This window comes from Empidonax traillii, unplaced genomic scaffold (assembly GCF_003031625.1).
Source record: "Empidonax traillii isolate 1590-97213 ecotype Southwest subspecies unplaced genomic scaffold, ASM303162v1 scaffold187:size1931383, whole genome shotgun sequence".
NCBI lineage: Eukaryota > Metazoa > Chordata > Aves > Passeriformes > Tyrannidae > Empidonax > Empidonax traillii.
In genome coordinates, this window is record NW_020955380.1 from 1,879,881 (window position 1) to 1,902,782 (window position 22,902).

The window sequence follows — 22,902 nt, forward strand, 5'->3', positions numbered from 1 at the left end:
GGTCCATACATCATACTACCAATTTTACACTGTGCTTAAAGTACATGAAAACTCAAAAAGCTACAAAGAATTATGTGGGTAGACTTGTACCAGTGTTTCTAAAAAGTTACAGACAGGTTTGGATTTTTCTCTAAGAATTTCAGCTATTTTTTGAAGCCCATCTTCATATATTTTGGTTTCTGGTGAAACAATTTTAAAGAAAATGAAAATACCTACTGCCACATTTTTAACATAAATATTCATTGTAAGCCCATGAATATAACCTTGTCTTCCTCCCTCTTAAAACATATTTATTAACATTTATCAACCTCCAGTACCTCTGGCTCATGAACAAGGAACATATGCATACTCATTAAAACATTCAGATAAAAATTTAGATATATTTATAACTTTATAGCTTTATCAATATAAACATGTAGCCTATGAACCTTAGGGAAGCTTTCAGCCCTTTCAGGTTTTAAATGAATGGTTCATAAAATGCAAATCTAAAATTTGAGGCTTTTTTTGAAAGGTTTGCTCAGCTTTAAAAAAAAAAGAACACTATCCATCTATAGCATGAATATTATTATCTTCTATCACAAACTTTGTGCTTTTTAAAATCATCTCTCAAAGCTTAGCTTTAGTTTTAAAGTAGAACTAAAGATATGGACTTTGCAGCAACTAGTGATATACATTTCTTACAGTTTAAGTCCAACTGACAGTTATTGAAAGCTTTAGAGCTTATTTAGACATTTAACCCATTTGAGTCTTATTATATTTAACTCCTTCAAATGGAACATGAAAATTGTATCACAAAAAGAACCATTATAACTCACTTTTCTTGCAATTAATGTTACCATCTCTCCTCTGTGGCAAATGGGACACTGTTCTTCCAGAAAGATTTTGGGGTGATCAGGAAACTAAAGACTTGCCAGCTTGGGAGAAATGGGAATTCCCAATAAAGTGAAGAATTCCTGGATACTGAGCTGAATGCAGTTTGCTCTGGTAAGACTGGGCATGGCTTCTGGGAAAGCCACGATGCTCTGCCCTTGCAAATCTCTTGGAGTTCTCTGAGGGAATCTTGAAGGATGTGGAAGAGGGAGATTCTGGTCCAAACTGCCCATAAAAATTTCTGAGAGGTTTTTAAGGAAGAATAAACAGGCAGTTCTTACTGGGGAGGGAGCTTTGCAAAGGGCCTGGATAAATTCCTGCTGGAATTCATTCAATTGAAAATACTTACAAGAGATGGACAAACAGGCTGAGAAGGGAGATTATGAGCGCTAAGAATTGATGAAGAAGGACTGCAACAAGACCTTGGAATGCTAAAACAGCCAATGAAACTCATCTTTGCAAATGAGAAGTGACATCCAAGGAAAAGATGGAAGTGTGACCTCATTGCCACCACTCGGGAGCAGTAGTTCAGTAGGTGGTTCAATGCAAACACTGGCTTAGTACCCAGCAACAAACTGAAATGTAGATTAAATAAAGAGTAACAGAAAATGAGACATCAAGACACCACTATAAATCTGTGATTCACCCAGACATTAACCAAATAATTGATTTCCTAACCCTCACTAGTTGGTGTAATTACATATGGCACGATTAGAAAAGAATGTGAGAAAGGTAATGAGGCCACCAAAGGTAAGGAATGGCTTCTGTCTAAACAGCATAAAAGGCACTCACCAGCTCAGCAAAGAAATGCCTAAGAGGAGATGCAGAAGATCCCCACAAAATTAGGAGCTATCAAGTGATATGTCCCAGGTACAAAGTGGACAAACAGGCAGTGAAAAGTCAGCCCTTAAACCGAGCTCCCGAGGACGCAGCAGCAATTTTACAGTGTTTCAAGAGAAGACTGAGTAAGGAATTGTATTTCTTGGAAAAGATCCATTACAGGTTGTTAAACAAAGCACAGTAGGTACAAAAGAGCTGATCTGAAAATAGCTGAAGAATGGAAGAACATTTGAAGACAGGATGAGACAAGGATCGTACGTTCTTGTTCTGTTCCCAGCCTTCCCAAAACATCTGCTTATGGCCCTTGCTGGAGACAGGACATTGTGCACTGACCTTATTGCTGATTCCACAGCCAGGTCTGTGCTCTCATTACCCTGAGCTTGGTAACCTGCTGGGATTGCTCCTCCCCACTGGGAAATGCTTAGTGCCTCCATATAGTACAATTTTAAACTCTATGGGTTTTTTGGTTTTGTTTGTTTGTTTGTTTTTTAAGCACTACCAACTATGGTTCTATTCCAAGGCATATTCCAGCTCCTTAAATTTGGGAACACAGTGCCTGCAATGCTCCACTCTGCAGTAGCAGACAGACATCCACCCTGATCCAGGTACTCCAAGCAGCCATGCAAGTGTGGAGCTCTGGATAAACCAATTATCCCCCTGCACAGCCACCAGATTGTGGTAACAAAACATACTTGTTTCATGTTTGCTCTGGTATTTACTTTCAGAATATTATTTAGTGGTTTTAAGAAGAAAAGAGATTTGTAAACTAAGAACTAAACATGTATTAAAATCTTATTTCATCAGTAAACAGCAAGATCTAACAAGCATTAGACAGCTTATTAATGAGCTTATTAACAGCAGAATCAGAAAACACAGAGCAAAGCCTGATCTGGTTCACAACTCAGTGTCTCCATCAGCAATTCAGCAGAAGCACCAGCCACAAGAGTTTATTGTAAAAAATAAAAATAAAGGAAGATAAATAACTGCATTTAGTTATTTAATCCAACTGCCTCCATTTTTTCCTTTAGCCTTAAAAGAGTAGAAATATATTTTGCCTTTTCCCACTTTTTTGGATGGTATTTTGTCTTTATAAGGGTTACTTTTTGAGATACTCACTTCAGTATTCTGATAATAAAAGTTTTGTGGATTAGCAAAGACTCCTTTATAGAAAACAGATGGTTTACAGTTCACGTTTTCTTAGTTTAATTTATTCACATTCCACTTTTACAATATGCATCCATTTCCTTCTTTGTTTCTCAATTTGATCATTGGAAGTAATAAACATTGGCATTTCCTACCTGAAAAGCAGGAAAGGAGAACGTGCTATATTTTTTTTACCAAAAAAAAGTATACACTAAAGAGATTTCACAATCCTTTTCCAGTACTGCTGCAGGAGTATGAACTTTTCAGCTCCAAGCCAAACTGTGTGTATTGCAAGTTATGGAACTCCACAAATACAAACATTTATCATCTGATGTTTTAAAGTATTTCATCCAAAATTTACGTTTCTGACAACCCAATTAATTTAAAAGAAAAATATTAATCATATAATTAATTGCATAAATTCATCTTCTACACGGGGAAGAAAAAGAATAAATTAACCTTCCCCTTTCTTATAAAAGCACAAGACAAGGAAAAGCAGGTTAATATGAAGATGAGCCACGGACACAGAGAAGGACATGAGGAGCAGATGACAGGAACACTGATGTAAACTATCTGTATCACCCTCAGAGCCCTGACTCGAGTGTCCCTGTGGACAGAGTAACAGCTCTCCACAAATCATGATGATGTTATAAGGAAGCAATGCCAGTTAAGGAAGGAATTCTAAGAAATTGAAATAAGCTGCAGGAGGTTGGCTCTGTGTCAGGATATAACTGGTGATACACAGCAAAGTCCAGGGGAACGTGAGTTCCACAGAGGGGGCTGGGTGAGCAGACAGTGCTGTTACTCCAGCTATCACTCAAGCTGGTTAAGAACAGTTTGGATTTCTGTTTAATATTGTGCCTGATTTTTAAAATGCACTTTATTCATTTATAACACAGCAACTGATAAAAGGAGTCTTCCTTTTTCATAAATACAAGAATTAGAGGTAACGTCTTCAGCTTCCAAAAATTCTGATTATAAATCAGAATCATATGGAAGGATGTTCATACAATCACTGGGTCATTTTTCATCTGTCTCTGTTTTGCAGCTGGTGGCCCTGACAGTGACCTAAACTTAATCTAATCCACCGAGCCTTGGAAATGGCTGCAACTTTTCATACAAATACTGGAGGTGTTTGTGCATAACTATTTCATCTCCAGCACTTTTTTGGTCATTCTGAACCTTGAAGAATGTTCTAAGCTTTGTCTCTAGGAGATGATGATCATTTATTACACATTTCATCCTGTCTCTGAGCTGGAATATACTTTTCTTTAATGCCACCCAACTGTTCTATAGCATTGCCTGCAGCCCAGTTTCTGTGCAGGGCTTCAGAATAGACCAGGAATTTGCTTCCTCCTCCCTGGGGGATACTTTTAGTTCCCAGAATAAATGCAACCCTAGCACAAGCCTTAAACTGCCTTGAAATTTTTACCCCCTGTATCAGGACCTCAACAAAAAGCAGAGGGGGATGCAGGAGTCACAGAAGTCTCACATCACAGAGCAGTACCAAAGAGAGAAAAGCAGTTTTAGAAGGCAGAATTAATCCCACACTTTCAATTAATCTTTCAAGCAGAAAAGGCCTGTATTTTAGAAAATTAAAATTATGGAGAGAACAATCCTAAGAAGTTATATATTTAGGTTAAAAAAAAAGAAGAAAATAAAAAGACAAACATTGAGTTCAGTTTTAACATCACTTCATGCCTTCGTTCTAACAGTAAATCTGTGCCTCACTGCTTGTAAATTACTTTGCCCATGTTATCAAGCTGGTTCAATAACTCACTTTTCATCTATAAAACCTTTTCTATTATAAGGATTTCAATCCAGAACAGCTGGTCAACACTGTGAAGTGTTTCATCACACTTCACACACAAGACACGCTCAGGAATATTGAACAGGTTACCTTCCACGTGGAGCAAAACTATCACACACACAAGAAAATCCAGCACTCTGCCCAGGTCTACAGATGCCCAGGAGCCTTTAAAAGCTTTCCCAATTTCTCCCCATCTCATTCTGTCACAGACAAACTTCTGGCCAGGAAAAGACACTGACTTCTGAACATTCTGTATAAGTGATTCCCAATGTTCACCATCAGCACAGGTCAGCTGAGCAATAATCCATACTGCTTTCTTTCCAAGAACACTTAAAACCAATCAAACTCAAACTGCAGAACTGGCCAATACTGTCCTTTGGAGACCACGGTACAGGAGGAAAGCCAAGGTCTTTAAGCAGCTGCAAAAATACACTTTCTTTGCCTAAATATAGAAGAGACCTGAGCACCTACAAACTTGTAAAATCTCAGCTTTGGTTTATTTCATAAAGAATATCTTGGAGCATTAGTTGGAAGGTGAGAATGGAGCTGAACTAATCCCACTAAAGCTCTGAGCAGGGCTGATATGAGGCCACTTGGAGTACAAGATAAATAGACTGAGCTGGACAGCAGCCAGTGCAAATAATTCACAAAATCTGCAAAACAAAATCTTTCCTCAGTTCCTCCAGGATGTTTTCAGCCTGATTTTTTTCCTTTTATCTGCTCTTGACATATAAACTGCACTAAACACCAGATGCTGAAGAAGCCTTAGGCAGCAAGGGATAGTTTGGATTGTTACCTTCATTTCTGTCTTGCTCTACTCCCACGCTTTTCCTACCTCTGCCATCCACAGCCAGCCAACTTCTCTTCTTCTATCTTTAAAGAGAGAAGTATTTTTCATTGTTTAACCTGACAGAAGGCAACTTGGGTAATAAATTTTACAAATTTTACACCTACTCTGTGTGCATCCCTTTCCCTCTCAAGTTAAGTTTGTCTGGCAGCAGAATCCAGAGAGCAAGAGTCCCTTGTCAAACTGCCTTGGGCTCCCTCTACTAGAAGCAAAGAAGTGTTGTGCTTCATTTATACCTTCAGCTGCATTTTATATCATTACAAAACTGTAGGGAAATGACTCCTGCTCAAATTTAAGCCAGGATTCCATGTCAACAAAATCAGTAAAATGACCATTTTAGATGACCATTCACATTTTAAATGCCAAACACTTCAGGCAAAAGTATTTTGTGGGGAAATCAGTCGGTGCCAGTGAGGATCTTGGGGCAATCAGAAAGCCCACCATGAACACGATCAAGGTCCTGTTCAGAAACTGGAGCTCGGTGAGTTAAAAACAGCTTGTTTAGGTTTCGAGGACAGAAACCACCTTCCAAACTGCACAGATCCCTGTAACCAGAGTCCAAGCAACAGATACTTATACATCCAATTTCCAAGCACTAGCAGTGCCTAGAAAGCACTCTCTGCTTGCCAGGGTGTTTCCTGTGAGCTCCCCTGCTGCCAGTGCACAAGAACCACAGTTTCATTTCACATGACTTGGATCCTGGGGTTATTTCAAGTCCCTGAGAGCAGGAATAAAGCAGCTCTGGCACTGGAGGAGCCCCTTCCTTGTTTGCAGCCACTTGTCCCATCCATGTCCTTGAGCTGAGCACCTGGCACAAGGTTCAGATAAAACCTATTTTTATCTGACATTATTTGCTGATATATTTTCTTCTTCCTAGCACAAGGGATGACAATGCAGACAAAATATGGCACTCCTATTTTATTTGGCACTGGCAGTAAATGTATACTATAAGCCAGACCTCGATGACATCGTGCCAAATGAATTACTGAACATATCACTCTTTGTAAGTTAAGTATTCATGAGGTTTTTTACAAGTGCTTGTACAAGAGCAGTGAATACACACATGACAATGTTTTTGGGATAAGCACACAGCTCAAATCTTGTCACCCAGATCAGACTTTTCACATTTTCTGCAGAAGTTATTCCTAAAGTCTTCTCATCTTGCAGATCAAAGTAAGCAAGAGCTTTCTTGTATGAAGAATTTCTAATTTTTCAAGGCCTCATTTATCTAGTAATTTCTCCGCATTTTTTAAAGTTGTCATACATAAGGGGGAAAAAAAAGATATTCCCAAACTATTCCATGTGCCTATCTGTGAATTCAAGGATTTCAGTACTTACAAAATAAACTATGGTGAAAATATAACAAATATATTTAAGATTTTATATCTTGCTTTCAGCTTCAACACTCAGTACTTTTTTCCCTCCTAGAATAATTATCCTTTGATTACATTCAAGCATTGGAAACACTTGGATGCACCAGAGCCAGAGGAAATCTCAACCTGGATGTTTGGCAGAGGGGTGGCAGCTGGAAAGGGGTAAGAACAAAGCAGAGCTGTGTCATTGCTTCCGAAACACATCCAAAGCCAGGAGGGCCCGTCAGATGGTACTGCCACTGCCACCTCACATTCCAAACCTTTGGTGTTCCAGAGGTACAGCATCCAGGGTGGTTCAGGGCCCAGTTTCCATTATTCCTGAGCCTGTTCACATCTGTTATATCATTATCCTAGAGCAAGCTCTGAGTCTAAACTATCACACTGTTAAATCTGCACGTGAGATAAACTAAGAACATTCTTATAAAATCCTAATGAGCTCAGAAAATGGTAATATTATAAACTCACAGGGTTTAGAGAGAGCAACTGGCTGTGGTCACTCTCCCATTTGCAGATTTACTACAGACAACTGGGTTCTTGACAAGGCAGCACAATAAAACTTAACCAAAAGGTACGTGGTTTAGCCCAAATATTACTCTAGAAAAAAGGAAAAAAAAAATGACATTGAAAGAGAAATATGAATCTGGATATATTCCCACTAGATTTTATTGCTACATACTTTTTAAAGACCCGAAAAAGCTACTTTGTAAACTTTCAAGTTGGTCATCTGGCTCCCATTTGTGCTGACTGCCAAAAATACATAATGGGGAAAAGGATGGGGGAGGAAGAACTGCATTACAAATCCAGAAAACTGCTGCTCATCGTTCAGATGGAAATTCTACACCTGGACAGCATTCACTGAGTTATCTACAGAACTGAAACAGAGCTTTACTTAAAGTATTTATTGTGAGACCATTTTTTCAATAAACTCTCTAACAAGCCAATTAATGAAGCATTTACACATTAAAAATCAACACACGTGTAGCCCTAAAGAGTATTTTTTGTTTCCAGAACTCTTGACACTGACAAGTTTCCATGTCATAGGTAGGTGAAACTTCTCTAAACATATACAACTGGTAATTTTATTATTCAGAAAACGTGACTAACACAGCAGACGTATGTTTTGGCTCTACCTCTGCCTCAGAAAGCAGCTGCTTTGTCTCTGAGCTAAAGCATTTCAACCAAATGGATAACACATGCCTTCTTAGAGCCCTCTAGATTGCACAATTAATATCTGATTTACAGAAAAAAAAAAAAAAAAAGCCTTTGGAATTATAAAGGAGAAATCACTACCGAGCAGAAATTCTTAACTTTTAACAAGTAACACGAAAAGTAGGATGAGCCAGACGGGCTCAGCACTCCCAAATGTTATGCAAAGTACAACCCCCTGCTCCAGGATATTACCTCTCCCCCTGGGGAGGGAATGCTGGCAGAGCATTTTTACCCCATGGAAAGTACTTTTCAGACTGTCAAACTCTGAGAGAGTATCCATTTCAGCCATTGGGATGTAATTCATAACGTGAACCTAAAGTGCATTGGTAAGAATAACCTACAGATAAGGAGATCTGGTTTTATGACAGTCACTGAAGAGCTTGGAATCTACTAAAAAGGTAGGTGGACTTTTTTCTTTAAAGTATATTAACACAAAACTGTAATGAAACACTCCATTACAGCAAACAGGGGGAAATGTTGTATAAAGATACAGAAGTATCACATGCATATTTGTAATGTTTGAAGGATTATGTTTATCTGCCTCCTCTCCCCCTGCCTGAAAAGTGCACAACCTGTAAAGTATTCAGGGGGTATTAATTCATCTGCTCTCATTTACTTTCAAAGGTAAAGTAAAAGACAGTGAGAGATTATTGTTATAGAGCATTTAGGTTTAAATATCCTTATTTTGACAACCCAGATAAATGCATTCAAGCCTCTCAGGTTTTAATTAGTCCAGCCACACACTTGCCAAGTGTTTCCTAAATTTACAAAACCCTCTTGCTTTTAACAAAAATAACACTGGGAAACAAGCAAATGCAGTTAAGATAATATTTTCCTTACTAGCTGGAAAATGCTGTTTGTGATTTCCCAGTTTCTTCTCACGTTAAGAACAGCCTTTATAGAGTCTAATTAAAGGATATCAAGAGTTAAAAGTTGTTCCATGTTCCTTATGTGTTACAAACCCCTGCCAACTAGTCCTCTAGGCTTTAAATATTGTTTTGACGGATTGCATTTTCATTTCCAGTCCCAAAGAAAGTGTTCTCCATAGCCCAGGATCTCCAGCAGCTCAGTGCAAGCCCCAGCCATCGTTCCAGGGAAGGATGGAGATTTTGCAGGCTGCTTTCTTTGTGTTTGTGTTGGTACCTTTGGCAAGCCCAGCACCACCTCGGCAGCAACAACCCTTCCAGTTTGAGGAGTATGATACAGATGTTTCCATGGCAAGCCTGATCCAGCAAGATTACGAAATGCAGTCCAAGGATATAATAAAGGTATTTTATTTATGTTTTCATTTGAATGTTTTGTAGCTGCTGAGCGTTACATGAATGATGTACGTGCATGTGAGTTTTGTGGAACAGTCTGGGAATAACAGCAGAACATACAATGGGCTCAGACACAGGGAAAGCCACTCAAAACCACAAAAATATTATGCTTGCTGCAGTCTGAGAAAGCCACAGAAGGCAGGGTTTCACAAACAAGACTAAAGCATCATTTTAACTCTGCTGTGGTTCTGTGCCTACAATTGGAAGAGTTTCAAGAATAGGATATTCTAGTTATTAGCTCAACAGTTTGAGCAACGTATTAGCACAGTAAGTCTGCTTAAAAACAAGGAAGGTGATTGTATTTATGACTTCTTTTATTTTCCAAGTAATACTTGGAACAGTCCTTTTTATTGACCATAACCTGCCAGTATAAACCAGTTTCTCTCTTGGACTTCCCAAACTATCAAGTTTCTTGCCTGGGCTTTTTCAGGGGTGGGTGGTTTGGGTTTTTTTACAACTCAACAGTTGAGCAGCCCTGAACTTCTCTGGAACGTCCAGTCCTGCAGGAGTCACCTACACAATTAACACCTGGAAGGTGTTAATGAAGAGAGTATCTGCCGTACCTCAGGGCACTCAGCAGCTCCCCCAAACGGCCTGTTTGGAACATTTTTTTGGCTGTGTGCTCCTCATCAAACCTGTTCCACTAAACACTGCAGCAGAAGAAACTAAACCAGGGGGCAGTGAAATGAAGGGCCACAGGGACAGCTCAAAACCTCCCACCTCTGATCAGACCCAACCAATACACACCAGGAGAAGGGGGTACAACACTGATCCAGGAGAAAAACCAGCAGTGATTGTCCCAAAACTAATTGCCACTGAAAATAAAGCATGTCCAAACCACGCAGTAACAACCAACTATTAGAAATTCAAGGAGGTTTTCATTAATATTAGCTGTACTTGTTACAAGAACTTAGTCTGATAAACAAGAAAAATAAGACAACAGCAAAAGATAATAAGTAAAAACATGCAGCACAAATAGAGAAAAATCAGTTTTGTATACCTTGTTCATATTTTCCCAATTCTACTGAAATTACAGCATCCCACTGTTAGACTAAAAACAACAGCTCCATATTTATATTAAAAATGTCTAAGGTACTTTTAAATCTGACATCTGCCACAGTGATGAAATAACATTATCCTAAACCCATGAAAAGGAGACAGTTGTGAGTGGATAGTCACCTATTAGTTAAGAATCATTTAAACAAGGTTTTTAAAAAATGCTAAAGATGCAAACTTTAACCAGTGAGGCACAGCATCAAAGACACTCGTCAAGAAATCATCCGAAGGTGATTGCTGTGCTTTCAGTAAAAGAACAACAAGGAATATACCTGTGTGGGAATGGTGCCAACAGATGTGCCCCAGACTAACCAAGGTCCCTCCTGGCAGTGCTTTGGGCTACAGGTCTTCTGAAGGCCAACAGTTCTGTCAGGATAATTCTAAGAACGCAGTCGGTCATCATTTCCATCAGGTCAGTTCTCCAATGACATGTTTCCATTGCAAAATAATAAATTAGTTCCTTATGTGCAACAACTACATCTATACAAGTTCCAGCGTTCCCAGTTTAAATCACGGAGTGCACAAATAAATCCTCTATTTGTTGACTGCACAAATTCGAGCTCCCAAATATTTCAAGTGTTAACTGGAACGGCAACACGTGCCAAAAACGTCCTCAAGCGTGCCCAGTCAGAAATCTGTTGTGCAGGACAAATTTAACTCCTTACTGTATGCTTGAACACACAGTTAGAAAGAAGATTTCTAGTAAAAACATCAGAAGAAACCCATTGGTATGAGTGAGCAACAAAACCAAATGAACTTTAGTTTACTGGTAAGGAAAAGGTCAGCCAAGCAAAATTTATTACAATGATTATTTGAAGCCACAACCATCCCAGTCTTGAATAAAATTTTAGCAATTTGAAAACATGAAATCCTACTTTCCACAGGAGAACAGAGCCATCCAATTAGACACTGTCTCACATCTGGACTAATTAATTTCACTGAATACAAACTATCAGCTTTACAGACCTTTGTGTGTTATTGCAGAAATTTGAAGATGCTTAAAGTATTTAGATGTAAAGTGCTAAGTGGTTTCCTACGGGTAATTAAGTCTGTGCAGTAAAGTGCAAGAGGCAGGTGGAATTTCACTATGCAAATAAGGCAATAATTCTTCAGCGCATTCCCAACATATGCAAGCAATGAACTTGTGGTTATAATCCAAACAATTTCGTGCACTGATACTCCATGCTTAGGAATTTTTAAAGCTGACCAGCAAATATTTTTTTCATTTTGTGGATTTAACAGCATTCTGCAAAAAAATCTTAGTTTTCATTTTTATGTGACATTTCCCACTGGCAGAGATCAGCTGTACATTGAATTCTGCAAAGAATTCCTGTCTCTACTCTTCCCCCAGATCACATCTCAAGTAGGATACTGTGCTAGAAACCTACACCTGGCACAGATATGCTGTGTCAGCAAAGGTTTTTCATACAAGCACATTAAAAGTGTCCCTTATGAGCAAAAAAACTGCAGCTATATCAGTGCAGCTGTTCCATTGCCAGTCCACGCACTCAGCTCCTGCCAGGGCCTGGTCCTTCAGCACATTTAAAACAAAACATCTTCCACATCCGATAATGTTCTTCCCTCCATGTGTTTCCAATATCCACTACCCCCAAAAAACATGCTGTCCTACAAATATTCCCCATCAACAAAAACCACCAACAAATTATGTGAGCCAAGAACAACTGCCACGGTCAACCTGAAACCCTCAGCTTTAATCCATGAAAATCACCCGCTGTATGGATCCTACAATTACAGTAATAACAGGTAATTCTCAAATTCCTACAGTGCTCAGTGAAAAAGGAACCTGACCACCATTTCCTGCACCGCAAGAGGCCCTTTCTGTTTGCAGCTCACACCTTGAAACAGATTTAAGTGCAGTTTATGCAAACAAATTGCTAAATTTCAGCCAGTATCTGAAAGGAACATATTTATAAACTCAATTGTCCTTCAGCTGAAAAGATGCAATGACCATCTCCACAGGGAATTCTGAATAGCTTTAGGGAAAAGTCATTTTACTGAGATTATTTGGGCCAAGTAAAAACAACACAACTTCTACTCACAAGAATCCCATCCAATTTTGCACGACGTGCAAAATCTATCTTTAGAACTCCAGGTGTTTGTAGACACCCATTTCTTACATATTTCTTTCCACCCTGTAATTTGTATTTTCTCTCTATTTTTATTTTGTCTCTACTGTTCTAAAGAGCATGAGCAGCAGCACCTTCCCTTCTTGCCTTTCAAAGTGACCAGTTCATGTGCAAAAAGGGATAACAGATCCCATCAGTCATCCAGCATAAAGAGATCTTTAAAAACTAAATATTAGAGGAGGTACGCCATAGGAAGCTCACTTTTAAAAGACATGTTATTGCAGATCCTTGCAATGCTCTGGGGCTTTTTGTTTGCTGCTGGTTTTTTAAAATAACCTTTGCTCTCACCCAAAGGATGGAACAAACGTCTCTCTTGACACTTCCCTAAGCCTGCAAGGGGATGACAGCCAGCTGGATGTGCCCCCCACAAAGGACACAAGTAAGTCACCTGATATGACCAGTGTTACGTTCGAGCTCTCCAAAGGAACATATTTTAATATGAAAATATAATATGCAAAGGATGGCAAAAGCTATAGGATTAGTCTTTCAATTTATGAGTATCTTTCATATCTCCTGTAGAAACTCTTACAGCTTCAGATGGAAAAATTTAAAGGATCCTCAGGTAAACTCTCAATACACAAAGCACAGCTTGTAAGAATCTCTGCAGTCATATTTGCCATTGAGATGTTCCCAAGTTAAATAAGTTAGGCAAGACAACCAAGAAAAACAAAATACACCCCCCGGTAAGTTCCACAGTTTACCCAAGTCATGATGGTGACTTAATATGATGTGCTTGAATTACTTCACTGGATTTCTCTGAAGCATTGGCAATTCTCAGTTTACATCTGGTGATCAGGGAGGGCAACAGTGAAAAATCTATCAGGAACCTTCTTCACCACCTCTTTTCCTCCAGGCTCTGAGGTACACTGTCCAGATCTCTCCTAACAAGCCACAAAGCTTTCTAAACACGACAGGAATGAAGTTTCTCTGCCAAACGGAGCAGTGAGAGAAAGACACACAAATTCTGTGTGTCTGTGATCTAAACTTCCAAAAATAACTGATGACTCAGCAAAACCAGTTGAGTGTCAATCTACACCGAAGTGTTAATCGAGGTTAATTATTGCCAAACAGCATCTGTCAACAAGCTCCCATCAAAAGCTGAACAAGCCTCCAAGAGCACCAGAGCTTCTACTCACAGGCAAGCATAAAAACTGCTGCCTTTTTAATAGTGACAATATTGTTTGACAATCATTTTCCATTTCCTACGCTCTAACATATGACAAACAAGACACTAAATCAAAAGTGACAAATAGGGCAGAACCCTGAAGCCTAAAAAATTACAGTATTCACAGAGCTAGACCTGAAAATCTATTCCCCTCTGTGCAGTACTGGCACAAGAAAAAGAGAATTACTGTTACCCCTGCTGGGGTGGGTTCCCAGTATTGACCAGCTGCTTCTGTAACCCTTCCCTGGTTGTGGAAGCTCCTCTTTTGCTCTGTAGTGATAACAAACTCCCTGGTGGTGTGGCCCTGCTCTCTGTACTGCAGACAGAGCAGGGTAGAAGCCAACCAGAAACCCCAGTACAGCACACCCAGCAGTGGTGACAGAACCAGACTCAAAGCCACACTCATTATACCTGTTTGAATATTGCTGGTGTAAAAATTAAAGCGAAACAGAAATTCTAGTACTTTACTAATGTTCATGAGGAACAGGGCAAGCCACAGTGATCTTAAACTGCATTTAAAAAAATAGTTTTCCCCCTTCTATTTGAAACAACAGCTCTAAAAACACCTCAGCATAAAACTGATGGAGGTTGTCTCCAGGGCTCTGGGTGACCTGGTCTGGTGGAAGGTGCCCTTGTCCATGGCAGGGGGTTGGAACGAGATGATCTAATGAGATGGTCTAAGTTGCCTTCCAACCCAAACCATTCTGTGGTTCTGGGATAACAATTCCAGTGCCAGATGTGGGCAGTGCCAGGTGTTTCTCCTTGTGGATTTCTGCTGTCCAAAGAATAGTTCCAAATGTAGCATTTAACATGGTCACAGACTTGCAGGTGGCATATTTAGACAATCCCAGAACGTGCTGAGTTGGACGGGACCCCCAAGGATCATCAAGTCCAACCCCAAACCCTGCACAGGACCATCCCCAAGAGTCACACCCTGTGCCTGAGAGCATTGTCCAAGTGCTCCTGGAGTTGTGGAAACCTTGGGGCTGTGCCCACTGCCCTGGGGAGCCTGTTCAGTGCCTGACCCCCTCTGGGGGACAGACCTTTTTTCTAAGATCCAACCTAAACTTCCCCTGACACAGCTCCAGGTCCTGTCCCCAGTCATCACAGAGATCAATCTCTTCACAATACTCTAAGCCAATTAAATACTTAAACTGAATTGAGGTCAATTAATAGTCTTTCAACACCTGCTCAGATAAGAACAGAGAGTATGCACAGAGAAATCATGCACAATTGAAAGAATAAAAACCCCAAACCTGGTCAGAATGTTACATCTCTTCAGAACCTGATATGAATTATTTTCTTTTTTTTTTTTTTTCCTTAAATCTAATGAAGGGAAATCTTAAAAGATGCCAGAGAAAAGTCTACTTGGACCATTCAAATGTAAGTTGTTGAACTGTTCGGTTTCAGACCTGCCCACGTGCCTGCTGTGTGTGTGCCTGAGCGGGTCCGTGTACTGCGAGGAGATCGACATCGAGGCCGTGCCCCCCCTGCCCAAGGAAACAGCTTATCTGTATGCAAGGTTCAACAAGATCAAGAGGATTGCAGCCTCAGATTTTGCTGACATTAGTAAGAGATGCTCCAATTTTGATTTCTGTTCACCTGGTAGTGTATCTGAAGGGGTGCTGCTCACTTGATTCAATGCCTGGGTTAGATAAGGAACTGTGAAGGTAAAATGGAAACGCCTTTCGGACCGTGTAAAGATCTTAATACTCCCAAACAATCAGGGAAAGAGCAGATTGCTAAAAATAAAATTCGACTCTGCATCCCAGCCAGTGTTAAATGAGCTGCCATTACTTTTCCTTCAAATGCTCCAGGGACATCTCCCCCAGCTCTCTTACTCTACAGCATGACAAATTCTATGAGTATCTGAAGTCATGTTGTCTCTAAGACAACAAAAAAGATCCAGAGTATTCTCCTATTTTTTTTTTCAATTGAAGACCATGAGAAAATCCAAATGTGGATTTTATCCACTTTTTAATAGTATTTGCATTTGTAGATCACAATTCAGATGCTGCAGCCAGCAGTGTAACCTTTAACATGTGCAGCCACACACATTTCACATGCCATGTAATTACAGAGTCAATATTTAGATTTTCCTTTCTTTTGAGTAAAGCTACCCTGAGAAGAATTGATTTTAGTGGAAACAGGATAGAAGAAATAGAAGATGGAGCCTTCTCAAAGCTTCTGCTGTTGGAAGAACTTTCTCTTGCTGAAAATCGACTTGTAAAACTTCCTGTTCTACCTCCCAAACTCACAACGTTTAACGCAAACCAAAACAGAATCAAGAGCAGAGGAATCAAAGCAAATGCTTTCAAGGTAAGGAAAAAACAATAATTTAAGTGACCAAAGTAAATTAAAATAAGTAGTCAGACCATTTAGCCTGCCACCAAATCCTTTCTTCTGTGTTTATTGTAATCTAAGAAACAAACTGCAGTGAAGTTTTCCAGCTGTTACTTGGCATTTAAAGCGCTCTGGAAAATCTGTCCTTTGTGCTCTCACTCTCTCATGCCCTTCACATAAACCATAATTTCCTAAGAAATATCTTACCTACCTCCTTTCTCCCTTACATGCAAAGAAAAACTCAGTTCAAGAATTGATGGCTCAAATACAGCCCACAGAAATACTAATCAACAAAGACGGAGCTTTGTGGTGGTCAAAAGTTTTATAACCAACATGCTGACACTGAAATTTCCAAGACATAGAAGGCCTGCTCTATGAGTTTCTGGATATAACAGAATTCAACATTGACAGCAAAAGAATGTTCTGGGTTATATCAGCTTCGAGCCTTTCTCTGTGATCAGAAAAAAAATACTGATGCCTTCTAACAGCCACAAGTTATTTAACTGCAATAAGCAATGCCAGTGTTAGAAATTTCTCTTTCTCTTTAACAGAAGCTCACAAATTTGGCCTACCTCTACCTGGGGCACAACGCACTGGAATCTGTTCCGCTGAACTTACCGGAGAGCCTGCGGATTCTTCACCTTCAGGTACTCAAAAAGCATTTCCCTCACATTCTATCACAAAAAGCCTCATTGCTTACACACTTCCAATCAAACTCGCTCTCTTCTGAAGCAGTTTCCACTACAATTGTCTAATGCTCCTCCAAATAAAACAGTTTAACCTGTATGGCCACAGCCATGCAGAAGTTTGAAGTTGTTTGTTAACTAATTACCATGCAAGGGTTTAGTATTTGTTTGTGTACATCGAGGATAGAAAATGGTAATACTAAGCAATAATTTTATATCAACAGTACATTCCATACATCAATAACAACCTCAAGTCATTTGATCAGTCTGAAAAGACTTAATTCCTATGTATCTAAAGTATATGATGGGATTCTTGGGATGCCCTGCACAGGGTCTGGAGTTGGATTTGATGATCCTGATGGGTCCCTTCCAAGTCAGCATATTCTACAGACAAATCCAGCATGACAATAAAATGGGAGGGGGCAAGAGGAATAAAATTAAAGGGGTGAAAAAATCTTCCCCCCATATGGGTGTGTGTGTGTATATAACTGCGTGTGTTTTGTTTGGCAGTACAACAACATCACCAGCATCACGGACGACACGTTCTGCAAGTCCAACAACACGCGGTACATCCGCACGCGGATGGACGAGATCAGGATGGAAGGCAATCCCATCGTCCTGGCCAAGCACGTCAATGCCTTCAACTGCCTGAGGATGCTGCCCGTGGGCACGTACTACTAACCCCTGCTTCTGTCACTGCCCAGGCCAGAACTCACACGTGGTAACAAGGGATCGTTTCTTTCTCCATTTACTGTCCCTCAGTAATGCTGTTTTCCCTGCATACCCAGAACCTGCCACGGCATTGAAGTGTGGGTCTGCTCTGAAATAACTATTTCTAAACATGTCACTTTATTCAATAGTTACGGTGTCACTGCTTTCAGAATCTTTTCTGTTAATGAAAGCGTAAAAATACATGTATGCACACACATCTCAACCTTTATTTCATCACGTACTCTTTTTGTGCAGGTAAAAATCACACAGTAACTGCTTGTTCACATTCTTTGCCAGCACTCAGAACAGTCACCACATTTTACTTTCTGATAAAGGCAGAACACTTGGAGCAAGCTACACAGGAAAAACCCTTCTTTTAATTCCAATGCCGCTCTTTTAATCTAAAATGAAATCTCTTCAGCTGACCTTCAGAAGTGTATTGGATGAAGATGCATTCCAAAGAAAGTTATGTTTAGAAACAGAACTCCTCAAAGCTTAAATTCATTAAAGCTTCCTTAAAAACTTGGCTTGTGGAAAATGAGAATGATTCCTATTAAGTTTTAGTTCACCAAGCAATACAGCAACTGGAACTTTTCAAGGTTGTGTTAAATCTCCTTCTGCTGTTTTGCCTTGAAAATCATCTAAGAATGTGTATGTATAAATACAGAGGGTTTATTTTTACACAAGTGAAATAGGTAAGTTTTTGCTGAGCTGTACTCACAAGAGCTGTTTTTGCAACACCAGTTTCCCATTTTAACACAATGGTCAAAGTCCAGCATTGCATGACTCAAATATCTCACCTATCAATGAATGATGGAGACTGAGCCTTGATCCACAGCTTTCCTTACAGGAACTGTGACAATGTCATTAACAGCAAGCTGAATTCAAGTTTTTTACCTATAAGTAAGAATGATTTCAGCTAGGTGTCAGTGAGAAGAAACAGAATTACCCTTGTCCAACTTCTGCTCATTAGGGAAAAATTAAATCAGACTTTCAAATTTAAAAGAGAAGCCGATTCTATCATTAATCTAAAAAAAGAGTTAACTTCAAGCAACATTTCAGTCAACTACTTTAAACCATGCAGTGTATTAAAAACACAAATTGAGTATGCAGGCCTTGACAGTCAGTTTATCTAAAACTAGACATAACTGATATAGGAACACAATATTTTTAATTACACAACTATAAACTTCTGACATTGTTTCTCCCCTCCAATATCTACCACAGGTGTGAATGCCAAAGGTGTGCTAGTTCCTACTGCCACATCAACTCCAAGTTTGAAGCTAGTATAGATTCCTAATTTGTAGAAATAGTTAAGCATCAAATGCATGATGATGTATCAGCACATCTAGAATACTGATTGTACAAGATATTTTGTATTAGTTTTATTTATCTTATTTAGCTAAGCCTTGATCTGTTAGTGCTTGTGCTCTGGGGAATCGATGCCCACTTCATTCTGAACACTCTGATGTTCTGTCACTCAGTGCTGAGGCCTAAGAGACTTTCAATCGGTTCTTAAGCAACTTTGTCAAGCATCAACTGTGGGCTCCTCTTTCTGGTAGGAGGATGCAATCATGAAATGCAGCACAAAAAAATATTCTTTGCCCTGAACCCACTACCCAAGAAAGGACACAGCAATCCCCAGGATTTTCCATTTTAAGTTACTTGGTAGAACAAGAAATTCCGTTGCCTTAACACAGCCCAGACCAAAACTCAAGTCAGACAGTAATACCTTGGTTTTAATTTTTCCAAGTAAGTCATAAAATTTTGATGTTTCCAGGTTTTTAGCAAAAGCTTAAAAATAAACTCCAAAGCATGTAAAAACACATTCCAATTTCGAGCCAAAATTATACAGGGGAAAAACAAAAGCCACCAATTCTCTCATTCCTCTCACGACAAAAGCCTAAGATGGAGAAAACACAGCTGGGTGTTTCCTCTGAGTTACGTAAGTAGTGGCCTCTGATCTTTTGCTCATCACAAATCATTATTACTAAGGGGAAAAAAAAAAAAGAAAAGCTCTTTCCAGTATTAATAGGATCAATAAATATCACCAAAAGTCTTCTGTGAAAACAATTATATGTGTACACACAAACACATGCAGAGCTCTGTAATATAGACACACACAAGCAAACATTCTGAGACCAAACAATGCCACATTCGACATCAAAATGTTGTATATATTTTTGAAATGTGCTAATTATCACCAGTAATGCTAAATAAGGATCTTGATACTTTGTGAGCAAACCAAAAAGCACACAACTGGTACCTTCTGAATGCCTCACACAGGCAGTGAGTCATCTGATGTGTTTTAATTTCCTTTCCCCATCCATAGCAAGGTAAATAATCAAAACAAGAAGTGAGAAGGGCTTCAGCAGGGAGGATTTCCACCTCCTGTTTGTGTGCCCAGTACTAATATCAAGCTGAATGTATCAAGCTGAATGTAAACCATTCTGTTTTTTTCCTATCACTCGTTTCTGTCCTGTATTTCCAATAAAACTTGAATTTTTTTTTTTCTTGTTTATCCGTATCAGCTTCAACAATCTGCTCTCCCAGCATTGCCAACCTGTCTCATTGTCCAGCCTCACAGCAGATGAAGATCAGAAAATTATTTGCAGCTGCAACTCTATTTGCAGAAATAATATTTATTATGACAACACAGTGAGACCTGCCATACAAATCCTTCATTTACCCCTCTAAAATCTATTTAAAGCGCTACTTTGAATTGCCATTCATCTCAAACAGTCAGTACTATTTGAAGTATTCAATCACTTCTACATTATTGATGTCTTTTCAAGTACAAAAACTAACAGGAAAGGAAAAATTTGGTGGTTTAAAACCAAAAGTAAAGTATCAGAAACTGTCTATTTCTACTTGGAAGCCCGGGGAATTTTCTTTTAAATCTTAGAAAAGCTGTAAAGCCAAGACTCCACCCCAAATAGTGTCTCCAATGCAGTGCACATTTACCTACCTGTACATTTGGAGTAGAGAGAGCAGGCTGGGGAGAAAAAACAACAAACAAACAGCCCCCCCCCCCCCCAAAAAAAAACCCCAATACAAAGATAACAGACTAATTTTTAATCTTGTGTGAGTGTGAACATTACCAGGATAAGACTTTTCAGTTGTTTTTATGCATATGGTAAAAACATACCTCTAGTTGCTTCCACACAAATTGTTATAGAATATTAAGTTACAATTACACAATCTGCTTATTTGAATTGTCAGAGTTGATCTTCGAAGCCTTTATTAATTCTCTTACCTGAGAATGTCTCCTGTTTCTAAATAAAATGATTATTAATGCTAGCAGAAATAAGAAGACCTAAAACCCCTCTTCATAAACACATAGTCAGTCATTCTTGGTAAATATTCCCCCAAATTGCCTTTCTCAACAGCATCTCTGTCCATGGAAATAAAAATACCTTTAGAAAGAATTTCTCTAATATAGACAAACCTGTAAAATGTCTTGAGTGAAATTTATGTTCACACATCTTTTAGCAGTTAATAGATCCCTTCATTACTTACACTCAACATCTGAATAAATACTTTTCAAAACGCTTATATACACAACAATTTTCTGTGAGTAAAAATTATCTCCAAACCTTCCTCCTTTCCATTTTCCTTTTTTTTTCTTTTCTTTTTTTTTCTAATTTTTTTTTTTTTAAATTTTATTTTATTTTAAAATGAGAAATATTTCCAGGAGTTTACTGAATCACTGTCCCAGAAACCACAGTGACTGCTGTCAGGAGGCTCATCTAAGGATCAAAAAGCATCAAGTAAAGCTTGAAAAATAACAATCACAAAGCCATAAAGCCCCTGGTGCTCTACCTTTTCTATGGAGGGATTAAAGAAAAGCCTTTATTCAACAGCCAGCAGGATTAGACAATATCAGTTTATTGCTCAGCTGAGGACAGGATTATTTTTTAACATTATCAGACAATAGTACTTTTTCCCCTCTGTTCTGGTTGATTTGATACTAGAAATTGATTAATTTGGCACAGAACTCAAAGGCCTAAAAGATTCAAAAAATAGGAAACAATGCAGTTCCCACTTCCTACTCCAGCTAAAAAGTAAAAACGGAGCTGGGTTCAATGAGAGTAAATGCCTGAGGTAAATAAAACTGAACTAAAAAACCACAAATAATTAAGCACATAAACATCCTCCTCTAACATTAAGCCCCGTGTAAGATGTTTTGTGTCTGTAAGACCGAAGTATTTTTACTCCAAGGATTAATTGTTTATCTTAAAACCAGTACAAAGCCAAACCAAACAAGCCGAATGCCGGCAATTTAAAACTAAGTCCAAGTACTACGTTCCAGTTAGGAGGGAGCAACAGTTGATTTCCCATGCAAGTAAAACACTTCAGAACTCGAAGCACTGTCATCCAAACACAGGCTGCCACATCTTCAAGAGGAACAGATCCAGTCCTTCAAAACCGACGTTTACATGCCAAAGACTACAAGTGTTATTTTCTTTTCATTTCTTCTTTTGCTTTTTTCCCCCCCCCCATCAAAATAAAATTTAATACCAATGAAAAACTGTCTTACTCCCTCAGAGAAAGGCACAGGCATTCCAATTTTTCCCCCACCCACGAGGAACATGGCAATAGCAGGGTAACAATTGGGATTAAAAAAACCAAGCAAAGGCATCGTCCCTTGAACACGACACAATTTTTTTAGCTGATATTCTCTTCTCCACAAGGTACAAATTTCAGATGCCCATATTCTGCTAAAGAGTGCAAGTTTCACCTCCAATGCTTTGTCTTAATGAACCACAAAGAAACAAATATAGTACTGATAAACAATAATAAATAAAGGCTTGACAGACCCTACCTTGAAGTGCAGGAAGGTGCGTCTGCGGTGCTCGTACCACTCGGCGTAGGTTGAAAGGCTTCTGAAAAATGTCACGAGATTTCCGTGTTCTTCAACGCTGCAAAACAAAAGCATGTTGTTTAACCCAATCTTAATCAGATGTATCAATTCTACAGCCTAAAATCTGCACCTTGTCTTTGCCAGTCTCCGCTCTAACCCTGCTCTCTGTCAGTGGGAAGCCGTTCCCCCTTGTCCTGTCACTCCAGGCCCTTGTCCCAAGTCCCTCTCCAGCTCTCATGGAGCCCCTTTAGGCACTAAAAGGGTCCCCAAGATCTCCCTGGAGCCTTCTCTTCTCCAGGTGAACACCCCCAGCTCTCCCAGCCTGGCTCCAGCCCTCAGAGTATTTTCATGGTGCTCCTCTGGATACACTCCGACACATCTCTATCCTTCTTACGTTGTAGGAAAAGGGAAAAAGGAGAGTTAAATACAAAATACTTATTTTTCAATAATATTTTTTCAGATTTCTGTTAATGTAAGGATCAAGATGGAGAAAGGAAAAGAGACAATGAATATAAAAGT

At 39.2% G+C, this 22,902-nt stretch overlaps 2 protein-coding genes across 2 annotated transcripts in view; one reads left to right on the forward strand and one right to left on the reverse strand.

The window, feature by feature from the left end:
- CENPP (centromere protein P) overlaps window positions 1-22,902 on the reverse strand; it is a 118,761-nt gene that overhangs the window by 88,519 nt on the left and 7,340 nt on the right. Inside the window, exon 5 of the mRNA XM_027886456.1 lies at window positions 22,345-22,441. Within this exon, the coding sequence (XP_027742257.1) occupies window positions 22,345-22,441 (97 nt within the window). The remainder of the gene's footprint in view (window positions 1-22,344; window positions 22,442-22,902) is intronic.
- On the forward strand, window positions 8,322-20,038 carry OGN (osteoglycin). Its single transcript, XM_027886455.1, has 7 exons — window positions 8,322-8,490; window positions 9,117-9,360; window positions 12,909-12,993; window positions 15,190-15,348; window positions 15,896-16,098; window positions 16,674-16,769; window positions 17,319-20,038. The coding sequence occupies exons 2-7, from the start codon at window positions 9,193-9,195 to the stop codon at window positions 17,487-17,489; spliced, it is 882 nt and encodes a 293-aa protein (XP_027742256.1). The 5' UTR covers window positions 8,322-8,490; window positions 9,117-9,192; the 3' UTR covers window positions 17,490-20,038.